Genomic DNA, 23,972 nt, shown 5'->3' on the forward strand with positions numbered 1-23,972 from the left:
TCTGGTAATTCACTGTTGTGCATTGGATTGGCAGGTGGATGAAGTTAATCTAAGGCGTAAGGAGTGTATCTGAATTAACCACAATATAATACGCTGTACTGTAAATCATGAAATAATCACAGCAGTTTTATTTCTGCAGTAACTCAATAGGTTAGAAGAATTTAGAACTACCAGGTTTTCTGAATCTGACTGCCCAGTCGAAAGAAAACCAACCAAATCAACTGTATGTCCTTTCTAATTTCCAAGCAGATGTAAGGGTTCAGCTTGGTGTTGTATACATGTTTTTGCAGCATGACATCCTTTTAGTGGTCCACTTTTTATCTCGGACAAGATTACATGCTTTAGACATCATCTTTCTCAACCTTTGCCTTTCCAGAGAAAGTTGTCCTACTTTCTGCTCCCTGACATGACCAAAGTTGGACTAGCCCTAACTTAATTGTCAGCCCTGTTTATTTTTGTTCCCTAGCAGAGTTCTGCTTTGAATCAGGAAGCAGCTTTAATTACCAAGGTTTATTTAGTGCTGACTACTGATACTTGCAGGGGTTCAAAAGTTGAGGCTGATAGGCCAACACTCTACCTTTTTGCACTACCAGTTTTAGGAAGGGGCAAGGTATTTACAGGTTCATTGTACTGTGGAAATTGCCCTAGCTCTTTTCGACAAACACATTGAACAGTGGACCATGCCTTTACGTACTGTCCTAAGGACTGCAACCCTTTCCAGTAGCATGCATGTCGGGTGAGCGACACAGCTGGGATTCAAACCTCTTAGTCCAGAGACAGGGTTGCTAGCCACTGGACTATGAATGCTACATGGGTACCAACAAACAAAACTTCCCTAAAGTCATTTGCTAAAAGCTTTGTATTACATTTGTACTTGTTGCTAGCACTTGAAAAGTCAGAAGAGCCCCCTAGCAGGCTACTTCATAAATGCAACATGGAAGCTATGCAACGGGGATGATAATGATTTACTGTAAAGATGATATTGCAACTAATTTTCTTTTTCCACTTATCATTTTCGAGTTTGAAATACTTTATTTTCTCAGGTTGCCCACTAAGCAACCAAGATTTCACATTTCACACCTCTCTGAAGCAACCATAGAGGTAGAAGGGAACTACTCGATGAAGCAACAAAGCCAAAAGCTAGGTTGCTCATCAATATTTCAGGTTGCCACCAACCCTGGCTGTTTATTTTATGAGGCAAAGCTGTATTAAAGCCAGGCCACCTGTAGATGTATCGCTCACATGCTGGCTGTGGCAGGACACAGTTCAGTACTTTGCATTAGGCAACCCAGCATCTCCGATAAGTCTCACACAGAAACCATTACTTGCCATGTCTAGAGTGTGAGTGCCAGTTTTTCGAATCCTGAAATGTTTAGGGTTGGTAACTCTGGTAATTGTAATCATGGCTCCATGACAGTTCCAGTCAGTGACTTCTTTATTTCAGCATCAGGGAACAGACATGTTCCCTGTAAACTCTTGCTAGTACTGTGCCTGTGAACTGCTCCTTCAGCTGATCTACAGTCCTGCACTCCACCACTTCAAACTGAGGGAACCTGGGGACAGACATAGAACACATGATCACTCTTACAATGTAAGAATCAAAGGGAAACAAAGGTACAACGCCATTAGCCATGCACTTAAGGGTTTTATGTTGCATTCCCATGCAAGGGTTTTATTTTACATTCCTATGCATGGAAGGGTTTTATTTTACATTCCCTTGCAAGGGTTTTTATTTTATATTCCCATGCAGTGTAAACTGAGTCTACATAGCTTTAGAAAAGGTTTCTCTTTCTCTTTAAATGCAGAAGTTTTTCAGTACCTGACTGCTCCCTCCTGGACTTTCTCCTCCCACAGAACTGTCAGCATCCTCTCCTTACAGCTGCGGCCGGCCGAGTCCACGTCCACACTCCGTGTTCGCTGCCGAGTGATGTACTCCTGTAAACAGACAGAACAACAAACAACCATTTCCTTAGTGGTTCTCATAGAAAACTGAAAAACTGTCCTCTTTGAACCAAAATACAATTGTATCATAATACAATTGTATCATTCTTAAAGTATTTTTTACTGAAGTGATAAAAACACTAGACAACAAATTCAGCAAATTGCGCCCCCTGGATCCTCTAAAGTTGTCATGCTTTGGATAATATGTGAAACAAAATCAGGCTCGCTAGGACAATGCTAGATACCATAAGGTTTTATCTAATACATACCTTGATATTTTGGAGTGAGCCCAGCAGCAGTATGAGTATCAGTCTCTCCTGAAACAGTAGTCTGCCTGTCAACGACAGCTCCTTAGTCCACTTCACAATCGTCTTGACATATTTCCCACGTGCCCTCATGTGGTCCAGATGGAGCAACGTCAACCACAAGTCTTCTTGAACCTCCCTCTGAGAGGAGCACTGCTTAGGTGTAGTACTACATACCTCTGTGGCCTGTTCAGTTTCTGGGATATGTTCTTCCAGCCATGTCATCAACTGTAGCACCATTGGTGCTTCGGGTAAAGTTCTGGCGTGGGTGGAAAGTTCCTGTTTCAGTCTGGAGATGGCGCAGCGTGAAAGGCTCGCCGACGACAGCGAGATGTCGGGGTGCACCCTGGGATAGCCCTCGGGGAGCGTGAAGGAAGCGGATAGCGATATCGTGTCGTGAAGACCGCGGCATTTTGTTGAGACACAAAACATGGGCACCCTCGCATCTATAATAGCATGAAGTAGTACACTTGGTGAGTCAAGAGGTATGAAAATAATGATATATAATGATTATGTTATAGATAGGGGTATAATTTTATTTGTGTCTCAAGTCCACTAATCACATTCGTGCTAAGCTTATTAGGTTACCTTCATTATATGAGTTAAATTTAGATAAGTGCATTATATTATTATAGAGTTAAGCTTTGGTACGAAATATGTGTGAAGTTAGTAGCTGTGTTACAGGAAAAGTAGTGTACAATTATACAATTGAAATACAATACAATACAATTGTGCAAATCTTTACTGGTGTACTAGGCTACTATTAGTCTGGGTGCCATCCTCTGCTAAGTTTCTGCCGGCTCCATAATGACACCGACTAGGTGGTAGGAAACTATGGAGGATTGCACCCAGGCTAATTAAAAACAGATCTCTTCAATTCATTCTACACCTACGCAAATGCATTGATCTGACTTTCTTCAGATCCTAATAATATATACATACATGTACCAGTACAAACTTGCTTCAAAAGAATCCTCCTCCATGATCCATTGTTGACAGAAGTACTATAGTCAATCAATAACCCATTACGTGGGAATGACACTCCAATTTTCCAGTGCCCCTTTCATAATGCCCCCCACCCCCACTGCAATCATAGATTTGGAATTAAAGGGAACTGTCAGGGAAGTTAAAATTCATTATGTTCTGCTTCAAAATCGCATTAGATTACCAGAGGAGGGCCCACATCAAAGCAGGGGCGGAAAGTAGATATCAAAGATGAAGTACACATATCAGACTTAAAGCTGTCCAGTAAAATCTTTTTCGGGGTAGTGCTGTTGCAAAGCAGATGGCATGCACCCAGACTAGCAAATTTTGCTGGTAGACTAAGCTTAGTTTAAATAATGGCACTTTTCTTTGTTCCACTTTGTAATCGCATTAGATTACCAGATAGAAGAGCAGGGGCAGAGACTAGATAACAAAGGTGAGGTACACATATCAGAGTGAGACAATTGCAAGTTAAAGCCATCCAGTGTTCTAGCCACCCTGAATCCCAATTTTGTTTGACAGGGCAATTTCCTGCATTTTGAGAGGCAAATTTTGTTGGTAGACTTTTGAGCTTAGTTTAATGACAATTTTCTTTCCATATCTTTACATGATGATTTTTGTCCATGAAAGATGACAGCAAAATTCTGTCAAATGATAGGAAGACAGTTGCAATTGTTGGCTAGAAGTTCCAAGGAGGTTCAAAAGCTCCTTGCTAGAACAATGGGTTAGGTAGACATCAGAAATATCAGCACAGCTCCAATTTTACCTGCACTAATCTGCATGTGCAGGTGGTATTTCCCAAGGACGCAATGTAACCTCCTCCTGGTATTTCAAGACTAACATAAGTCATGGTCCCCTTTAGTCCATCCATATGAAAAGGGAACCGCTGAGATTCTGTAATACGTCCGTGGGCGGAGACACGGGAGTTTAGGCCGCGCTATCGGTGAGATAACATCTGGAGAGCTCAACGTTTTATGCAACCAGAGTTACACAACAGACAAGACAGCCTTAGCACTGCACTAACTTGATTTTGGACATCCCAAAGGAAACAGGAAGATGCTTAGGTAACTGGAAATGCAATTACAGGTATGCCCAAACTACCGGTACAACTTGATTTACATATCAAGGACACTTTACAGGGGTCAGTGACTTTGTCATGCTCACCCAGTTCCTTTTCCTTTCACAAGTGTTGATTAGTTTTGCTAGCTCATTCTAGTTCTAGTGACGCTGAAAAAGAGTAATGGGTGTCACTTAGAAATGTCGGGAAGTTATCTCTGTATTCTATCCAATAGTAGAGTTTGAACTACCGGTACTCTAGTACACGTTTCTGCAATCTCAACAGTTTTCTGTAAATTGCAGGTGGGAATTTCAAGTCGTGGCTAAATTTATTATTAAATATATATAAATCACTGTATTAGCGTATTTTGGAGAAAGTTAAGACAATTGCTGCATTGGCTACCACCTATGGAGTATAAACGATGTGATTAGTGGCAATGGTTTCTAAGAGCTTTTATTATGAACTTATGATACTTCTTATGACACTAAATTCTGAGTGGTGCAGGTAAAATTTGTCTGGTAATTTTCAATGTTGCAGTACAGGTATGCAGAAAAAGTTTCCAGCCCTGCAGAAACTTCAAAGTACTCCACTTTAAGTTGGAAGTTCGAACTGTTTAAGATGCCTGAAGGCCGCACAGTTTTTCATCAGTAGTACCCTGTAGGTGTTGGTTTAAATGCCTCCCCCGGGGATGCTGTGTTTGGTGTGAGGTGCATAGAAATTCTGGCTTTGATCTGGAGACCGCGTGGTGCAATCGATGATGATGACTTACCGAACCAGTCCATCCTTGAACCGCCCACACAAAACACATTACCCACGCTTAGCTACAGTCATCTGCACCCAGAGCAGACAATAAAAGACATGGGGAGTCGGATTAAAAGTGGGATGAAATGCATATATAGCAAGTAAATGGAATCAAACACTCTCTGTACAATGAATTAATCTGGAAAAAAGTAAAGTACATGTGTAGTAGAAAAAAATGTATGCACTAAATCAAACTGGGAATAAAATCCTGACTGTTAGGATGAATATTGTTATGTTTACAATTTTTTGTTAGTGTATTGACTAATGGTTGATAAGTGTGGTGGGTTTCTAAACATGCTCGACTCGATGGAGGTGTGGCTCTCCTAAATGTCCTATAAGGTCAGTCCTAAAACAAGATACCGCAAGCTTGATGTCCCATCTGAGAGGACGTGACTGGATTCTGTTAGGGACGACGTCCCTAACAGAATCTAGGTACTCATTTTTACCTGGGTCGAATGTGGTGCCTTTGTTTTCCCAAGGTTAACACCCTAAACCACAATCTTGACCATATCAAATTTCTACAAAGTTAGAAATAGTTCAAGTTCAGTTTAATACTTTATTTAGTAGTCAACCAGAGACATTTGATAAGTGTGACATATTGTCACATGTAGGTGTGTACGTGCAGTGGGCGGGGTACACAGGACGGGTACAAAGTAGAGAAAGGGGTGGGACTTGCCTACACCTGTCCCTCTCCCCAATCCATCTCACTTCCACCCCCTCCACCCCCACAGTAGCAATAGACCTGCCCGTTTGGAACCCCACCACGCTATAACTGTCTCTTTAGACCGTTAAACACCCGCCACAGTCGCTACTTCAACTGACATATAACCCCTGATGAATGATGGAAACCTATAAAGTAATTTTCTGCCACTTTTGCTGTCTGGAAGGGGGAGGGGCTTTGCAGGCCTGGTCACGCGTGTTCGGGACCGCCCACGCCTCCCCCGTAACTATTCCGTGGAGTGATCGTTTTTCAGGGTCAGGAACGGCACAAACGATTAGTTTTTCGGTTAGAGGTACCGACCTGGCTCGCTGAGCATGCAGAACTCGCCATCGCCGCAGTAGATCGCCTGTAAAGCCTGAAGTTCGTCTGCAACATCTTCTGGAAGTCCTCCTCCCGCCATTTCTGGGGTTTAAACCGTTTTAACCACCGCAACAAAACAACAAGGAGTTCATTATTCAGTAGACGAATGCAAATGTTCCAACTCTAAGTTAAGCTGCTAATTTAAAACAATCAATAATGTTTATTTGTTTATTTATTGTAGGTGTGTGATTCAAAATGGTGTTTTTGAGTATAACAAATGAATATGAGGTATGTATTTGTTACGTTTTGATGTTGATCCAGAAATGGAAGAGTTCACATATAAGGTTACCATAGGGGCGCTACTAATATTATGAATATTATTCAGCCAACAAGCAATTGCTTTTACGGCAGGTTAATATCACTTTTTATTTATTATTCACATTTAAAATGTTTACATATTCACTACTAGAACTTTAACGTCCTAGGTTTTCAGTACATATTATTAATAATTAAAAATTTCGACCTTTCCGCTATATGGTACATTCCACCTAGGTTTGTTGGACTTTGATGCTTGATGTCCAAGTCTAGCTTTGCAAATGTGGAATTTGCAACTGTATAAAGCCACTCAAGTAAAGAAAGTGTGATCAAAAATCATGCCGTGCTATCAATACTAAGTAAATCGGTGACATTACAAGAACAGCGATTTGAAGCCAAGAAACGATGAATTTGCCAACAGAAAGTGGGGTAGATGTGGTCACCGTTAGTTTGTGGGTTTTGTTGGTTCTGGTTGTGGTCAAAGTGGTAAATTTGGTGAAAAATTTTCAAGATCATGTTCGAGCTTTGGAGAAGTTTCCAGGACCACCGCGACACTGGCTACTAGGACACGTACACAAGGTAGGCAGCTGTCTAACCTCTAAAGCATTACTACATGTAGTACTGGCACCTATCAAAATGAACCAAAGGGGGAATTTGAACAGAGCAATTTGTAGAGTAACATTAGATATTCGCTGGGGGCGCAACGTTGGGGTGGTGGACCTATTGGATTTGCGTAATCACTATCAGAACGCAGCCTAGAGGGTTTCCGCATGTGGTGCACAGCGGAGCGCGGGGTGGGCGTGTGCCGGGGACGGGCTAACCAAGGCCCACATGCATCTACAAACTCTCCGCAACGCTTAGAGTCTGGCCCCGAGGGTACATTAAATAGAGAAGAGTAGAGAAGATCCTTTGACATGGTAGGAACTCTTGTTTCCAATTGATTCCCTAAAAAAACTTCATGTTTAAATGACAGATCGTTATTTCTCTAAAATTTGGATTGTACATACAGAACTATACTACTGGTTCCTTTGATATAAAAGGCACTAACACAGACCGCCATTGTTTTCAGCTCTATCCACCAGATGAGACAGGAGCTCTAAAGTTTACAAATGAACTGACAGCGGAGTACGTGTACGCCTTTCCTCTCTGGTTTGGACCAATCGGGTTCCTGAACACCTGTCACCCAGAGTACGCTAAAACTATCCTGGCAACAACAGGTAACTAGGACATGTACATCAATTCATTTGTCATTGAGTGTCAGGAGAGGCAGCCTACAGGACTGGAAACCCTTTTTTTCTGCTTACCTGTAACCAGGGGCAGGTAACACTAAAGATAGTACCTGCGCCAGACATATTTTACCACTCAAAATTTTAATAGTAAGTATGGATCATACTAAAAACTGTTCAGATACAATTGTCATTATTTATTTTATAGTAAAATTATACTTCATAGGTGGTAACAGTCAATGCAGCAAATAACTAGATAGGTAACATTTGCAAAGCAAATGCATAATGTATACCTTCACATATGGTCTGCTCTGGTAATTCTTACTGAAACTCATAATCCCTCCTGCTATAAAATTGCAACATGATCTAGCCCAACACCAATTACCATGGTGACAGACGTATGGTTCAGGTCATTGACCTTATTTTTTTGGAGAAGAAAAAGTAGAAGAAACAGAGCAAAAACAATATGTTCTCCTTCTCTAGTATACTTTCTCATACAAAAAAAGTCATGTATTTTTCTTTTTTTCAGAACCAAAGGATGAGGTAGTATACAGATTCATCAAGCCATGGATTGGTAGGTATTTAAATGTCCAATCAAAGAGATTCATACACACACACATGTGATTAAGATGACACAGAGACTCAGAGAGCTATAAGAGTAGTGCTGATTGGCCAGGAACATTGCCATACAGTATAAGGTAATCTCCAAGCAGATCAGTTGGTGGCTGCAATACAACTGGCAGGGCAGTATCCAATACACCACATGTGAGTGCTGGCAGAGGTCAGGCTCTGCCACGGACATAAAAAAGACACCATTACCACAAAACAAAGCCAAATAAAACACCAAAAATAAGCCGATTAGCCTGAACCTCTGCTTGGAGAGTAGTACTGTAGTGTATAGTTTTCTAGTCGTCAACAGTGGATGTTTATTCTGTGTTTGATAAGGCTTTGTATTACACATTCGTTTTTTCTGGAAGGGACTGAAAAGTTGTACACACTTTTCCTCAGGTGACGGTCTCCTGGTGAGCCATGGTCAGAAGTGGTTCCGTAACCGCCGCCTGCTGACGCCAGCGTTCCATTTTGGCGTTCTACAGCCGTACACACGCATCTTCTCCGACTCTACCAACATCATGATGGTGAAACTCATTTCTGTTTCCCCTGATCAAATTTTTTTCCTAATCTTTCTGTGGTCTGTTGGACAGATTTTACTTTCTATATATATATATGGCCTTAAAACATAGGGTGAATGATTCAGTCCCTCGAAATAAAGGTTTGTGATTTTGTATTGGTCCATTCATGTTTAACAGGCCAAGTGGAAGCAGCAGGGTGCTGGTGCCCTGATCAGCGTGTTTGATGACGTGAGTCTGATGACACTGGACAGCATGCTGAAGTGTGCACTGACTGTGGACAGCAACTGTCAGGTGGACAGGTGGGGACAGCACACCGTTTGTCAAGAACTGTGTACTTGAAGCTATTACTGGTTGTGTAATACAGATATTATACAATAGAAAAAGAATACATGTAGTTTCAATATAGGCTACGAGTTGCTTATCACGATGGTCTTAAAATCCTACTGTCTCAGCCTAGGAGCACTAGTAACAGCGACCTATTTGTACAGACTCGTGTTGACACGTTTGACGCCAGGCGTCGGAAGTTGTTGTGTTCTTTTGCTTCTCGTCTGTTAGCGTCCGAGAACGCAATTGTCAAACTGCTGCTCCGCTCGGAGACCTTCTGCTCCAGTCCATTCTGGAGCCATTACTGTAGACTGGTCCGCCCACCGTAAGGGCTCGACAGTCTTTTATCTATTTGTACCTACTTAGATGTTTTATTTTTAGATGTGTTTGTGTAATGTTGTCTGTCTGTGCTATGGGCCATTGAGCCTGAAATAAACAATAAATAAATAAATAAATATAGATAAAGTTGCGTAAGGCTGCCCTGGCTTCATGAAAATTCAATAGATAATTACACCAGTTAAAAGGCTAATTTACTTGGCCAGTGTTTCGCAACTTGGCAGCAGTTTCACTTGTACACTACAGTACTGGCATTTGCCTTTCCTTATTGTTTTCTTCAGGAAACAGAACCCATACGTTTCTGCTGTGTTTGGCCTGGGGAAGTTGGCTGTACAGCGTTTCCTGTTCTTCCCTCTGCACAGTGATCTCATCTACTACTTCACCCCTATGGGATACAGGTTGGTTCAGTCCAAGGATTCTTCAAGCTTCTGTACTTTACAATCTGGGGGTACTTTGGAATAGCCCATTTCACATATAGGGTTGATTTTATTGGAAAAGATGGGATCTAAATGTACATTGTAATACATCATACTGCAGCTGATATTCACTTTCTAGTCTGTGGTGCTCATGTCAATGTCTTTGTAACATCACTTGTGTGCAACTATTATACGATCCAGTAACATTATGTAAACACTTGTAAAGATATAGCATGCTAGAAGCAGTCTGTATCCAGATGTCATTGTCTTAAATGTTACGTTTGTTAACTTTTAGTTTTAGGCTGCTTTATATTGCAATCTTTTTGAAATATACACTGAAGTTCTTTAGTCTGAAGCTGTGATGTGTTTTCTTCAAATTAAACTATTCATAATTTTGATAGAATATTTATACCAAAACACATAACAGAAGTTTATGACTTGATCCCCGTAGGTTCAGGAAGCTGTGCCGTCTGGTGCACCAACACTCGGAGACGGTCATCAGAGAACGTCGCCAGGCACTGAAACATCAGGAAGGGCACCAGGACTCACCAAACCAGGGGAAGAAATATCTGGACTTCCTCGACATCTTACTCAAGACAAAGGTCCAAAAATGTCCTTCTTGAGAGCCCTCTAGCAGGATAGAGTGTCCCCTCCAAATTAATTTTATCTGGTTGGTAAAACTCTAACCTAGCTCCATGATCTGACACCTGAATGACAAAACGTGCAATTGGTTTTCCAACATTGATATTGAAAATATAAGTGAAAAAAAGATAATCCCTACCTACTGACCCTAATTTTTTCAGGACTGAAATAGGAAACATAACATTTTTCCCAAGGCCTAAGGTAGAATTATTTATGGAACTTTTACACTTAGAGACATTTTCTCATACATATTGATGTTGCTCATTATATCAGGATGAAGATGGAAACGGTCTGAGTGATGCTGAGATCCGAGACGAGGTGGACACATTTATGTTCGAGGGACACGACACGACGGCCAGCGGTCTGTCCTGGACACTGTACAACCTGGCACGACACCCAGAGTACCAGGAACGCTGCCGACAGGAGGCACGCAACGTGCTGGAAGGGAGATCCGAGGTCACCAGGTAGGTAGACCAGGCTTTATGAGCACGTCGGCAGAACGTACTGTGCCTGCGCGAAACAGTGATTTTTCATGGTTTTTGTTGGATGTTTGGTTAATGTTGTTAATGCTATTGTAGGAGCCATGGTGTGAACATACCAAGATGATTTGTAATTTAAACACTGAACTTTGAACTTTTAATCAAAGCTCTGCATCGATAAATGGAAAAAATGTAACAATTCTGAAGAAAAGGGACTTCCTTCAACTGTTTGGGCCAAAATATGAGCATTTTGGAGTTGATTGTTTTTGTGATGTAGTGACTTGACATGTTTTTTTTTGCAATTCAGAAAAAAATGAAGCGGCGAATCCGAGAACCAACAAATTAAATTGGTGTCGCCTAATGTTAGAGTTGTACATCTGTCTCGTCTCTTGCTTCGTAACCCCTCCAGTCCTGACCTGCCCAAGCTGTCCTACATCACCATGTGTATAAAGGAGAGTCTGAGGCTCCACACCACCGTCCCCGGGGTCGGCAGGAAACTCACTAAGGAGATCACCTTCCCAGATGGGAAAACCCTCCCAGCAGGTCAGACAGTCAGCTTTAAGACAGTGATTTCATTTACTGGTCAATTTTATGGTCATTTTTTAATGCCTACAGTAGTAAGATGAATTAACTCTATCCCATAGCATACTGATATCTGTGAGGCAAAAACGTGATGTTGCTGACAGAAAATAGGCTGGTGGTACCAAAAAATAAAGGGACTCCTCACGTAGCTTGTATTGAGGAGCTTTTTCAAACACTTCAAGTATATGAAATGGTGATAAAAATGTGCCAAGAAATAGAAATGGCAGCAAATGTCACGATCAGACAGATTTCCTCTTCCAGAATAATTATGTTATCATGTACTGTTATTCATTCCTACTTATACTTTTGATATGCAGAAAGATTTTTCCTTTTTGTAATTTTTTTCTTCTCATCTATACCAGGTAGTAACGTTGGGGTCTCTCCCTGGAACATCCACCATAACCCACATGTCTGGAAGGATCCAAAGGTTCGCTGGATATTACTATCAAATGTTAACATGGTTGTGCACTTCCTGATATGTTGCTTGGAGTATAAGATCGAGAATTAGAGTCTCAAGAAATCTGTTTCCCTGTTTTTGATGATACTGTTGGTCAGGTCTGATCAACACATTAGACTTTTTCAGATTTAGATATTTAGGAAAGAAAAATTCATATTCCTAATGCAACTAGGCAAACCACGCACTATACGCTTCATCTGTTCTTGAATTTGCAATTGTATTCATGCATTCATTCATTCACTCATTCATTTATTCATTCATTCACTCATTCATTCATGCATTCATTCATTCTTTTGTTTGTTTCCTTAGGTGTATGATCCCTCCCGCTTCCTACCAGAGAACAGTAAGGGTCGACATAGCCATGCCTTCCTGCCCTTCTCCGCAGGCCCCAGGTCAGCTATATGGGTGATACCTTAAAGTTTTTTTCACCAATATATTTGTTACCATGTGATATAGAGATGTAGTGTAACAACTATTGCGACCATCTCTATGACCTTCTTCAGGGCAACAATGACTGGTTCTGGTTCGTAATGCAGCTACATTTTTGGAGATGTCAGTGTTGGCCTGAAGGTTGTATGATAGAAGGTGACAGATGGTCACAAAATGTTGGACGTAAAAGCCCACTGGTTGTTGAATGAATAACCATCTAATATACAGTCTCTTGCCAACCTAATGAAATTATTCACAGACTGAAGTAACTGTACTGTCTGCATGTGTTCACCCAGGAACTGTATTGGCCAGCACTTTGCCATGAACGAGCTGAAGACAGCCGTGGCTCTGATCATGCAGAGTTTCCGACTGACTGTTGATGAGAACCACATCCCCACGGCTGCCAACTCCCTGGTACTGAAGGCTGCTGAACCTGGGCTCTTCCTGAAAGTCATGGCTTTAGATTGAGAGGAAAGGAAGAAATGAAAATTCTCTCACTAGTACTCTCTCACTGTTGATTCAGGGATTTGATTTGACTTATTGGAATTGTAACAGTACAAAACATGTGGGACACAGGCAGCTGTTGCTGGTGTTTTGTCCCACACATTACAAACACATACAAAAATATAATTAGATTTGGTGCTTACTAATAAAAGGACAATAACAACAAAGTACATCTTAACTACTGCTATGTATCAGTCCACTAGCTTGATAGCTACTTCCTGTCGATATGAGCTCTAGACCATAACTATGTGCACAATAAATTAGAGATTGTTAGTATATTACCACATAATTCCACCAATACAAATGTGTTGTACTGTTATGGTCTTGCTTGAAAATGAATGGCAAATTGATGGCCAGACCTACCCAGAATTGCTAGAGTCACACTTAGCAGTGTGGTCCATGAATTTACACATTAATCATGTCTTAAGAGGTATGGTAAGCACTGGAAATACTAAGTACTTCACAATATATTTGATCGGCCCATTTACAGAAGTACAATGAATAGTGACTTATCAATGTGCTTTGAGAAAAATATCTGAGACCTGTACCAGAAAATGTTAACGTTAGTTCTGTGCCAAATACATGTAGATACCTAAAAATATAAGTTAAGTTTGGAATGCTGGTTATGATTTAAAATTTGTCAAATCATTGGCGGTATGTTTCAGTGTGATTTGTGTAAGGAAGTGAAATATTAAAGACTATCAGAATTCCAAGAAGAGTGTTATATATTTTATTGCTTAGACCAGAGCATGCAACAGAATATAATAATAAATGCACTCCAGGCCAGTTCCACAGGTAAATGTGACCCTGCAGTTTGGAGACAAATCGCCAGACGCCACTGCTGCACGGTCCATCTGCCGGATGGTGTCAATACGTTTCACCGACGTCAGGGCGCTTCGCAGTCAAGAGAGCGCCTATTTCCAACTCAAACCCTAATAATAAACTTCAATTCTAATCATAGAGATAACCACAACAACGGCTAAAAACATGAGACGGCGAAACATAACAGGAAATGTTACTGTGTGTGACTTAATTTAGTATTTTGTACAAAGGTTCATCACAAAGGCCAGTCTAACAATAACTTAGCGATAGCGATAATCATGACAACAAAATTTCAGCCAAAAACATGGGACGGCACACCACAACAGGAAACCGCAATTTCTGAAATTTTGTTGTCATGATTATCGCTATTGTTAGAATTAATTAGTGTTAGAGTATGAAATAGTCGTTCCCTTGACTGCAATACGTCCTGACGTCGGCGAAACGTCAGGACGAAACCTGGCCAATGGACCGTGTAGCAGTGGCCTCTGGCGATTTGTCTCCAAACTGCAGGGTCACATTGCCCTGTGGCTGACGTAACTATGACGTAACTGTAGTAGTGCAGTTAGTTGCACACTGGCCTTTGTGATGAACTTTTGTACAAAATACCAAATTAAGTCACTCACAGCAACATTTCCTGTTATGTTTCGCCGTCCCATGTTTTAGCCTTTGTTTTGGTTATCGCTATGGTTGGAATTGAAGTTATGATTAGGGTTAGAGTTGGAAATATGCGTCCCATTCACTGCAAAGCGCCCTGACGTCGGCGAAACGTATTGACACCGTCCGGCAGAGAGTAAGGGGTGACGCGAGTACTGGAGTAGGGCACGAGAGGCGGGCACAATAGGCGGTCACCACAGGCGGACTGTACCATTTCATGTGCGGGGGAGGGGCAATATCTGAAATTCAATGCCGTGTCCCGTTACACACATTTTTGCCTACTCGCTGCCCCTCTATTACATTACAAAGCACGGAAACATAATTTTTTTGCCAAATATTTTTGGGAGTATTTTGTAAATTACGTAAATTATGATCATATCCGATAGGATTACAATGGGGCATTTGCAATGTGTCAAGCAGGTTTGATTTAACCTCATGATTATATGGAGAAATGGAAGCTTTTCCGAAGGGTAACATTTTAGGAAATTTTATGATTGTTAACATACATATGCCAGATATATCATATACAATCATATACATGTACAAGAAACTCCGTCATGTACTATATATAAGAATGGGGGGGGGCACGAGAGGCGGAAGATTAAAGCTTTCTCCTAACGTGGAAAAGAACATTTCTGCTCCGACTTTTCTGGCTTTTCTAGCTATCCTGCACACAAGCAATCTACAATTTCCACTCATTGGTTTTTAATGAATGTGCTTAATTAGGCTAAAGAGCACATCCTGTTATCAGAACGGGGGGGGGGGTGGTCACGAGAGGAGGAAGATTAAAGCTTTCTCGTAACGTGGAAAATGACATTTCTGATCCGACTTTTTTGGGCTTCTCAAAGCCTGTGAGGTCTTGTCTTCTCATCAGGCATAAAACACGCAGCCTGTGAGGTCTTGTCTTCTCATCAGGCATTAAACACGCAGCCTGTGAGGTCTTGTCTTCTCATCAGGCATAAAACACACAGCCTATGAGATCTTGTCTTCTCATCAGGCATAAAACACGCAGCCTGTGAGGTCTTGTCTTCTCATCAGGCATAAAACACGCAGCCTATGAGGTCTTAACTTCTCATCAGGCATAAAACACGCAGCCTTTGAAGTCTTGTCTTCTCATCAGGCATAAAATACGCAGCCTGTGAGGTCTTGTCTTCTCATCAGGCATAAAACACGCAGCCTATGAGGTCTTAACTTCTCATGAGGCATAAAACACGCAGCCTGTGAGGTCTTGTCTTCTCATCAGGCATAAAACATGCAGCCTATGAGATCTTGTCTTCTCATCAGGCATAAAACACGCAGCCTATGAGGTCTTGTCTTCTCATCAGGCATAAAACATGCAGGCTATGAGGCCTTCCTTGACCATCCTACGGTCTCACAGCGCCATAGCGATATTAGCCAGAACTGCAACATGTACCGTTGGTGTGGTCACAGAGTTAGGCAAAACTTTAGGGAGACCGTTAAGGCGGTCACAGAGTTAGGCAAAACTTTAGGGACACCGTTGGGGCGGTAACAGAGTTAGGCAAAACTTTAGGGACACCGTCGGGGCGATCACAGAGTTAGGCAGAACTTAAGCGAGACCGTTAAGGTGGTCACAGAGTTAGGCAAAGCTGTGAGACCGTAGGATTTCTGCACAGAACAATTTCTGCACCTTTCTCTAGTATTGTGTAGCACTACTTTGTACCCGTACGGGGTTCGCCCATGAATACTGTGTTGTGCGGTCGGAACCATTTAAATCTCACGAACATGCAAATGAGGTAATTTGTACCATTTAAATCTCACGAACATGCAAATGAGATAATTTTTATGAAGATCACGCCGTGTGGCGCTACACATGTCCATAAAACGTGACTCAAATGCTAAGTTATATATTTTGAAGTTTCTTCCGGTTCTTAAGAAGCCAACACGACCAATTGTACCGTGTCGGCATCAAACACAACCGGGCCGCCATGTTTGTTCACATGTTGAATAATAAACGTAGCGTGCCTTTCGTAGTAACATTCCCGAAAACGCCGCCGAAATTGCGCTTTCCTGTTATGATTTTTTGCTGAAATTGTGTTGTTACGATTATCGCTATTGTTGTAATTAATAAATGTTAGAGTATGAAATAGTCGTTCCCTTGAGTGCAAAACGTCGAAACCTGGCCGATGGACATGTGTAGCAGTGGCCTCTAGCGATTTGTTCCAAACTGCAGGGTCACATTTACTTTTTAGTACCTGTGGCTGACGTAACTATGACGTAACTGTAGTACAAAATGTAGTACACAACTTACAGTACAAGTATCAAAGCGCAAATCTACGCCGACTGAACACGCACCATAATTCAACTTTTACAGTCTCAAAACCTGACGTATTCCTCTAACATTTACCACAGGTTCCATCTCGATGCCACGCACAGAACAATTTCTGCACCTTTCTCTAGTATTATGCAGCACTACTTTGTACCCGTACGGGGTTCGCCCATGAATACTGTGTTGTGCGGTCAGAACCATTTGAGTCTCACGAACATGCAAATGAGGTTAAATTGTACCATTTAAATCTCACGAACATGCAAATAAGATAATTTTTATGCAGATCACGCCGTGTGGCATTACACATGTCCATAAAACGTGACTCAAATGCTAAGTTATATATTGTGTAGTTTCTTCCGGTTCTTAAGAAGCCAACACGACCAATTGTACCGTGTCGCGCACCAAACACAACCGGGCCGCCGTGTTTATTCACATGTTGAAGAGTATATGTAGCGTGTCTTTCGTAGTAACATTCCCGAAACCTGGCCGAAATTGCGGTTTCCTGTCATGGTTTACCGTCCCATGTTTTTAGCTGAAATTGTGTTGTTATGATTATGGCTTTTGTTAGAATTTATAATTTTTAGAGTATGAAATAGTCGTTCCCTTGAGTGCAAAACGTCCTGACGTCGACGAAACGTCAGGACGAAACCTGGCCGATGGACAGTGTAGCAGTGGCCTCTAGCTAGCGATTTGTTCCAAACTGCAGGGTCACATTTACCTGTGGCTGACGTAACTATGACGTAACTGTAGTAGTACACAACTTACCGTACAAGAATCAAAGCGCAAATCTACGCCGACTGAACATGCACCATAATTCAACTTTTACAGTCTCAAAACTGACGTATTCCTCTAACATTTACCACAGGTTCCATCTCGATGCCACGCACAGAACAATTTCTGCACCTTTCTCTAGTATTGTGCAGCACTACTTTGTACCCGTACGGGGTTCGCCCATGAATACTGTGTTGTGCGGTCAGAACCATTTAAATCTCACGAACATGCAAATGAGGTAATTTGTACCATTTAAATCTCACGAACATGCAAATGAGATAATTTTTATGAAGATCACGCCGTGTGGCACTACACATGTCCATAAAACGTGACTCAAATGCTAAGTTATATATTGTGTAGTTTCTTCCGGTTCTTAAGAAGCCAACACGACCAATTCTATCGTGTCGCGCACCAAACACAACCGGGCCGCCATGTTTGTTCACATGTTGAATAGTAAAAGTAGCGTGTCTTTTGTAGCAACATTCCCGAAACCTGACCGAAATTGCGGTTTCCTGTTATGGTTTACCGTCCCATGTTTTTAGCTGAAATTTTGTTGTTATGATTATGGCTTTTGTTAGAATTAATTAGTGTTAGAGTATGTAATAGTCATGTACTTTTATATATAAGAATGGGGGGGGGGCGGTCACGAGAGGCGGAAGATTAAAGCTTTCTCCTAACGTGGAGAAGGACATTTCTGATCCGACTTTCTGGACTTTTCTAGCTATCCTGCACACAATCTACAATTCCCTATTATTAGTTTTTAATGAATGTGCTTAATTAGGCTAAAGAGCACTGCCTCTTGTCAGAATTGGGGGGGGGGCGGTCACGAGAGGCGGAAGATTAATCCGCTAGATGCCGCTCGTGAGTCGTGAGGGGTCATGTTCCAGATTATTCTACTACAGCAGTAGGTAGCACTTTGAGTTATAGTATAAGAACAGGTTTCACAGTTCTAAATGTTGTCATTTCCCCCTAAATGTATCTTTTCCTTCAAAATAACGACTCTTGGAAGAGAATGGTCACTACACTGGCAGAAAAGTTGTCCTTATTAGCAGAAATGTTCGTAATTATAACCCCCTAAGTTTCAGTCGGCTAACCCAATGACCTTTGGCATAGCGATGTTCGGACACTTCTGCCATGTGGTAGGTAAAAAATCGCTTATTTATCTTTAAATATGGGTACTTGTTTAAATTTTACTGTGGTACGGAGTTTTTACATGTCAATTTAATACTATGATGAGAAATGTTTGTCACTGCTTCATCGGTTGGAGTTATGAATGATGTTTTATAGTAACAAGGGGGAGGGGGGCATTTTTTGTCCGTGCACGGAAGAGTATGGAGAATCCCTGGCGAGCTTTTAGAGGTCGTCTTCTGTCTGTAGCGTTGTGTAGAGTCCTTCAGAATGATAGAAGAGTCGCTGTGACTAGGATAATGCATTATATAAGCATCACTTCACTGGTTAGCTGTTACAACGAAGGAGGTTTAATCATAGAGGTAGAATTATATTGGCCCCTCTAGAACCTCCTTGGTTTCATCAAGTCAGCTTCAAAGATCATAAAAAAATTACTTTGACAGAAAGAGTGGAAGGGGAAAGAGACATGGCTTTCGAATGTCACAACAGAACTATTTCTACAACAGAAACGTAAATATTTACCAGAGCCTCACATTTGACCGGTCCAGTTATAATAATTATAATTTCTCCCCAGATCACACCATGCCCTGGTCCCGTACTGCTGTGCTGAGTCTGTATAAGAAGCTGCTGAGAGAAGGCCGTTCCCTCCGCTACACTGACCAGGACTTCTACAGGGCCAGGATTCAGCACGAGTTCCGCAAGTACCAACACGAGGACGACCCTGAACAGAGAGAGTTCCAACTGAAGGTCTGTGGACTTCCTAGGAAACTACCACACCAGTACTGTCATTAATGTTTAACTGACATTAACATTAATGTGTATAATTCATTATTTCTTGTTAAGTCCTTCTGTTATTTCTATCTTAATTTGGTCAGGTTTACCTGTATCAGTGCATGTAATAGAGTTGAAATAAATTTTAAAAAAAAAACAGTTGATAAAGTTTTCAACAGTAACAAATTTGTCAACAGTTAAATCAGACTTAAATCTTGTTTTCTCTTTCAGAAGGGGCAGAAGTTTCTGGAAACAAAGCTGGGTGGTTTGTGCTGAGCACCTCTCAAATAGCTACAGAGAGATATTTTCAACAGTTAAAAAAAACGAACTTTCCAGTTACTTTAATCTGACATTTTAGAAAATTGTGTTTGACATATACTATAGTCCAAGAAAAGAGAAGATTTCTGCAAAGAAGAATTTTCAATCAGGAGACATCTTAGAAAACCAACATGGCTAAGAACAAGAAGCAGCGAGGCAGGAAGAAGTTCGACTACTCCAAGAACAGGAAACGGCAGTGGAAGAAGTCCAAGAAGAAGGTGAAGATCGGACACCGCGGCGTGGAGGCGGCCTGGGACGACCGCAAGTCTGTCAGTCAGAACCTGAGCGACATGGGGCTGTCACACAACGTCAACAAGACTATTCCATTCCCTAAGACCAGGGACATCATGCCCAATGTCTACCAGGTATGTGTCTTAACTCTCAGTTTAGTGAAACGTTGGAGGTAGAAAAACTACCTCCATGGTGAAACTAAAACTGATATTCTATAATATTAGGAACTAAATGTTTGTATTTAAGGTTTGTATGTAAATGATGATTCATGATGCATTTTTTGTCTGCATATTCAAGAAGATGTCTATGAATTGTCTTCATAAAGTGACAATAGATCATCATGCATGTGTTTCAGAAATTAAGGACACTGCAGTTTTCTTATGAACTGCTAGGAGGCACTTATGATCCATGTAAAGATTTCTCATCAACGGCCACTTGATTCATTACTTATCACAAAAGACGTTTCACTAATCATTGCATGTACATTTTTTCAGGATGAAGGGATGGAAGTGGACGTTTCTCCTCCCAAAAAGACAAAGAAAGCGAAGAAGCTCCACGTGATGAAACAGCTGGAAGAGGAAGCGAGCACTCTGCAGGAGGGCACACCGCGTCTGTCCTCCGAGATGGTTCGCTACTGCACGTACATGATGGACAAGTACGGCGAGGATTACGTCGCCATGGCGCGGGACGTGAAGAATTACTACCAGGACACGCCCAAACAGATCCGCAGGAAGATCCTGAGGTTCAAGTCCATCCCTGAACACTACCAGGAATATCTCCAGCAAAAGGAAACGGCAATGACTTCATTGAAAGGACTATCTTAAATTTTTTATTCACATTTATTTTTAGAGGATTAGAGGATAGGACAAAAAGTATAGCTTACTTGTTGAGGCCGTCTCCTCTGCACACCTTCAGATGAATGTAACATCAACAAAAAACAGGAAACAAGGTACAAATAACAATAAAGAGAAAACAAAGAAGTACAAAATCTTGAGGGTTATACCATTAAGAAGAGTCAGTTAATTGACTTCTTTCTCATTACTCAATCTACACTACATGTTATGATAAGAATTCCTATTGTATCATTAAGGATTTATAGAATTTTCACACAGATGACAATAATAACAATTTGCATGCAGTATTTTGTGTAGCAACATGTTTGTAAGTTACATACTGATCAGGAATACCGAAAAATTATAGAACCAAGGATAAGATTGTAGGTATTTTCCTAAATTAAGATATGATTCTAGAGAGTATACAGGGGAGATTCTGATACATTAAACATCGGCACTGCAAGTTTTAATTTGTCAGTCATCGCTTCTGTTTAGTCTACCATGTTTTCCACCTATATATGTCCGGTTTATGTTTTATTGAACAAAACAAAAATTTGAATATCGGGAGAGAAAAAGTGGTATTACTGTGCGTTAAAATTAAAACCAAAGTGGACACATTTAAAAGGTCAGAAGGGAAAGAAAACAGTGTGAACGGCCAGTCCACAATCCTGTCCTATATCCGAGTGGTTCACTCTGCGGTAGAAAAACAACATCGTGCCATGGCGACTGAGCCAGGCTTGAGTACCCACAAAATGCGCGGGATTTCTGCCGACTGTTTTCCACTCCCGTGTATTCTCTGACGTCTTTGTCGGTAAGTCCGTTTAATACCTGCCGCCCTTTCAAAGCGGTAGTTTCCATTTTCGCCCGAACAGGTAGCCCCCACTGACGCACAGAAGTGGCAGTGACGTCGCCGTGGTGTATTCGGGTCAAAAAATAAAACGTACGATATGAGTCTACTGCTCCAGGGATCGTGTCTCAAGTTCCTACTCGGTTGGTTAGGGAATTATGTTATTGTCGTTTATTTGGCACAATATCGGGGTAGTTCAAAACAATACTTCTGTTTTTCAGAATAATATTTCCTTTCCGTTGTCTAAGAACGTTAAGTTCTTTTCCTTTATTCTTCGAGATTAAAGAATGAAACTGCGATAAAGTCGGAAACAAAAATACAAGTACTACTCATGAAGTAGCTAGCTCCTTTATCAAGAAAGAAATTCAAGAAGCACAACGGGAAAAACAAAGCGTGATATAGAAATCTGCGCTAAAATAAAGACAACGATGTCTGCTTATTACTTTTTTACCTGTTTTGGGGAATTTTTTATCAATCATTATTTTTCAGTGGTAGTACATGTATCTTTTTCAACTTCACCAGCCAAACGGTAACTGCCTGGCAAATTATTCAAATGGATACTGCTGTGCTTGGCCAATTTGATACTGTCTTGCAGCCACCAAAAGATCTGTTTGGAGATTGAGAACGACACAAACGTAGAACAGAAACTTTAGAGACCATCCCCTACAGCGGAACTAGTGTTACGCCTGGCAGGGATGTAGGAAAGTCGGCAGCCGGTGCGGGGAAGGCAGGCGTGGGGTACGGAAATTAGATTGCGTACGAGAAACACTGCTACAGGCTAGGAGATATTAAACCCCGGTTAGGCCATCTGTTGATTTGATAAAGGAAGTTATAGGTTTGATACGTCCGCGTTTCCAAATCGTACAAAGCATGCCTGCAAAATAGCAAATAGATTTCATAATGAAAGCAACGATTTTTGCCAACATTTTTTGTTCGCACACTCGCATCAGTTAAATCAAGGACATTATACAGTATACTGTATAATGTCCTTGGTTAAATCAATCCCATCTCATAGACTAAAATGAGTGTCCAAAGTTAACCAAACTACTTGCTTTTCTGCAAACACTTGATTGAAAACCAAAATTCACCAAAAAGCACACTTTTGAAACGTCAATCGTCTGACAGCGACCTTTCAACGTCCTTGAAGACTGGCCGTTTGAGAGAGGATGACAATTTCCCCGCCCAGTCGTGCGTGGTGGAAAATCCTTTCAGCCGGCGGAGGAAATCCCGCACAGATCACACCTGTATGGTTCAACAGGTATTCCCGCTATTGTTACCTGTTGTACTGCAGCCGGACAGCTATTGTACGGGGAACAATGACGTGTCCACAGAACGGGGGCTATTGTCTGGTGGAATGTTTTATTAGAATAGTGCAATTCATTCAGATGTAGCGTCTGTCACAGAAATTAGCTAGCCTCCTTTGCAGGCGTTCCCGGTGCGGCCGTTTTTTGGGTGTATGTGTTCACACTGAACTAGCAAAATCGCGATCCAGGTAAATTAATCTCCAAGCAGATCCTAGGGTGGCAAAAGACAGTATCAAATTGATCAGAAAATGTATACTACCTGGCCAATTTGATAGTGGCTTTTCATACCCTAGGATCTGCTTGGAGATAACGGGTAAATAGCATACCTCACATCTGGTCCAAGTGCTACACGTTCCTGCTGCCCCAAGCACGAACCAACCAAGCTAGAATCCTTGATAGTTTGATAACAAGACACAAGGTCTTTCTGGCCGATTTCTGATCTTTCCAACCGCTTCCCGGAGCCTGAAAGAGGCTAGATACTAGTACGCTCCACACGCATCTACACGGTCATCAACTTTTCCAATGGATCATTATGTACCGTTTCTTTGCCTCATACATTTAAGATCAAACACCCGCTTACATCTTTAAATAGTTCACTCTTACATAACCATGTTATTACTGAGGAGTAGGTATTGAAGCACTGCTAGCGTTACATGTATATTTAGACATCCTTTCACCAAGGAGCTTAAAAATCATTAAGCGCCTTGCTTTTCACCTTTCACCTACCCATTGGGAGTACAACGCTGTATCAGGTGTCTGAGCTTATGGTTCGTCTAGTTACTACAATATACAGGCTTTGCTGACTTCGATTCCTTCCTAATTGTGCAATTAAGGGAATAAGAGGAAGCAGACAATAGCCTCTACCAGGCGTCGGAGGCGGTTGGAAAGAATAGAAATTGGCTAACTAGACAGATAATGTGCCAAGGATGCGGCAAATTTACTCCTGAGAGGACCCGACGTGTTATCTGTCTCTTAGACAAATTCTGAGTGAGTGAGTGAGTGAGTGAGTGAGTGAGTGAGTGAGTGAGTGAGTGAATGAGTGAGTGAGTGAATGAAT

The 23,972-nt window shown here is 41.4% G+C and overlaps 4 protein-coding genes across 4 annotated transcripts; 3 read left to right on the plus strand and 1 right to left on the minus strand.

The window, feature by feature from the left end:
* Nucleotides 1-764: 764 nt before the first annotated feature.
* On the minus strand, nucleotides 765-6,340 carry LOC109486207 (RWD domain-containing protein 3-like). The gene is made up of 4 exons (XM_019789914.1): nucleotides 6,110-6,340; nucleotides 2,211-2,692; nucleotides 1,820-1,935; nucleotides 765-1,553 (listed from the first exon to the last, which is right to left on the minus strand). The coding sequence occupies exons 1-4, from the start codon at nucleotides 6,207-6,209 to the stop codon at nucleotides 1,436-1,438; spliced, it is 816 nt and encodes a 271-aa protein (XP_019645473.1). The 5' UTR covers nucleotides 6,210-6,340; the 3' UTR covers nucleotides 765-1,435.
* Nucleotides 6,341-6,829: 489 nt separating this feature from the next.
* LOC109485988 (cytochrome P450 4F4-like) lies at nucleotides 6,830-12,933 on the plus strand. Its single transcript, XM_019789685.1, has 12 exons — nucleotides 6,830-7,003; nucleotides 7,494-7,641; nucleotides 8,180-8,224; nucleotides 8,659-8,786; nucleotides 8,958-9,079; nucleotides 9,722-9,838; nucleotides 10,308-10,458; nucleotides 10,772-10,962; nucleotides 11,387-11,520; nucleotides 11,922-11,986; nucleotides 12,326-12,408; nucleotides 12,742-12,933. The coding sequence occupies exons 1-12, from the start codon at nucleotides 6,830-6,832 to the stop codon at nucleotides 12,911-12,913; spliced, it is 1,530 nt and encodes a 509-aa protein (XP_019645244.1). The 3' UTR covers nucleotides 12,914-12,933.
* A 5,626-nt stretch (nucleotides 12,934-18,559) lies between these two features.
* Nucleotides 18,560-19,718, plus strand: LOC109486420. Its single transcript, XM_019790254.1, has 3 exons — nucleotides 18,560-18,626; nucleotides 19,186-19,358; nucleotides 19,614-19,718. The coding sequence occupies exons 1-3, from the start codon at nucleotides 18,581-18,583 to the stop codon at nucleotides 19,656-19,658; spliced, it is 264 nt and encodes an 87-aa protein (XP_019645813.1). The 5' UTR covers nucleotides 18,560-18,580; the 3' UTR covers nucleotides 19,659-19,718.
* A 20-nt stretch (nucleotides 19,719-19,738) lies between these two features.
* LOC109486419 (nucleolar protein 16-like) lies at nucleotides 19,739-21,349 on the plus strand. The gene is made up of 2 exons (XM_019790253.1): nucleotides 19,739-20,065; nucleotides 20,426-21,349. Exons 1-2 carry the CDS (start codon nucleotides 19,832-19,834, stop codon nucleotides 20,753-20,755), a joined length of 564 nt encoding a protein of 187 aa, XP_019645812.1. The 5' UTR covers nucleotides 19,739-19,831; the 3' UTR covers nucleotides 20,756-21,349.
* Nucleotides 21,350-23,972: the final 2,623 nt, after the last annotated feature.

The sequence above is a fragment of the Branchiostoma belcheri genome, unplaced genomic scaffold, assembly GCF_001625305.1.
Source record: "Branchiostoma belcheri isolate BF01 breed outbred unplaced genomic scaffold, Haploidv18h27 scaffold8, whole genome shotgun sequence".
NCBI classification, from domain to species: Eukaryota; Metazoa; Chordata; class Leptocardii; order Amphioxiformes; family Branchiostomatidae; genus Branchiostoma; species Branchiostoma belcheri.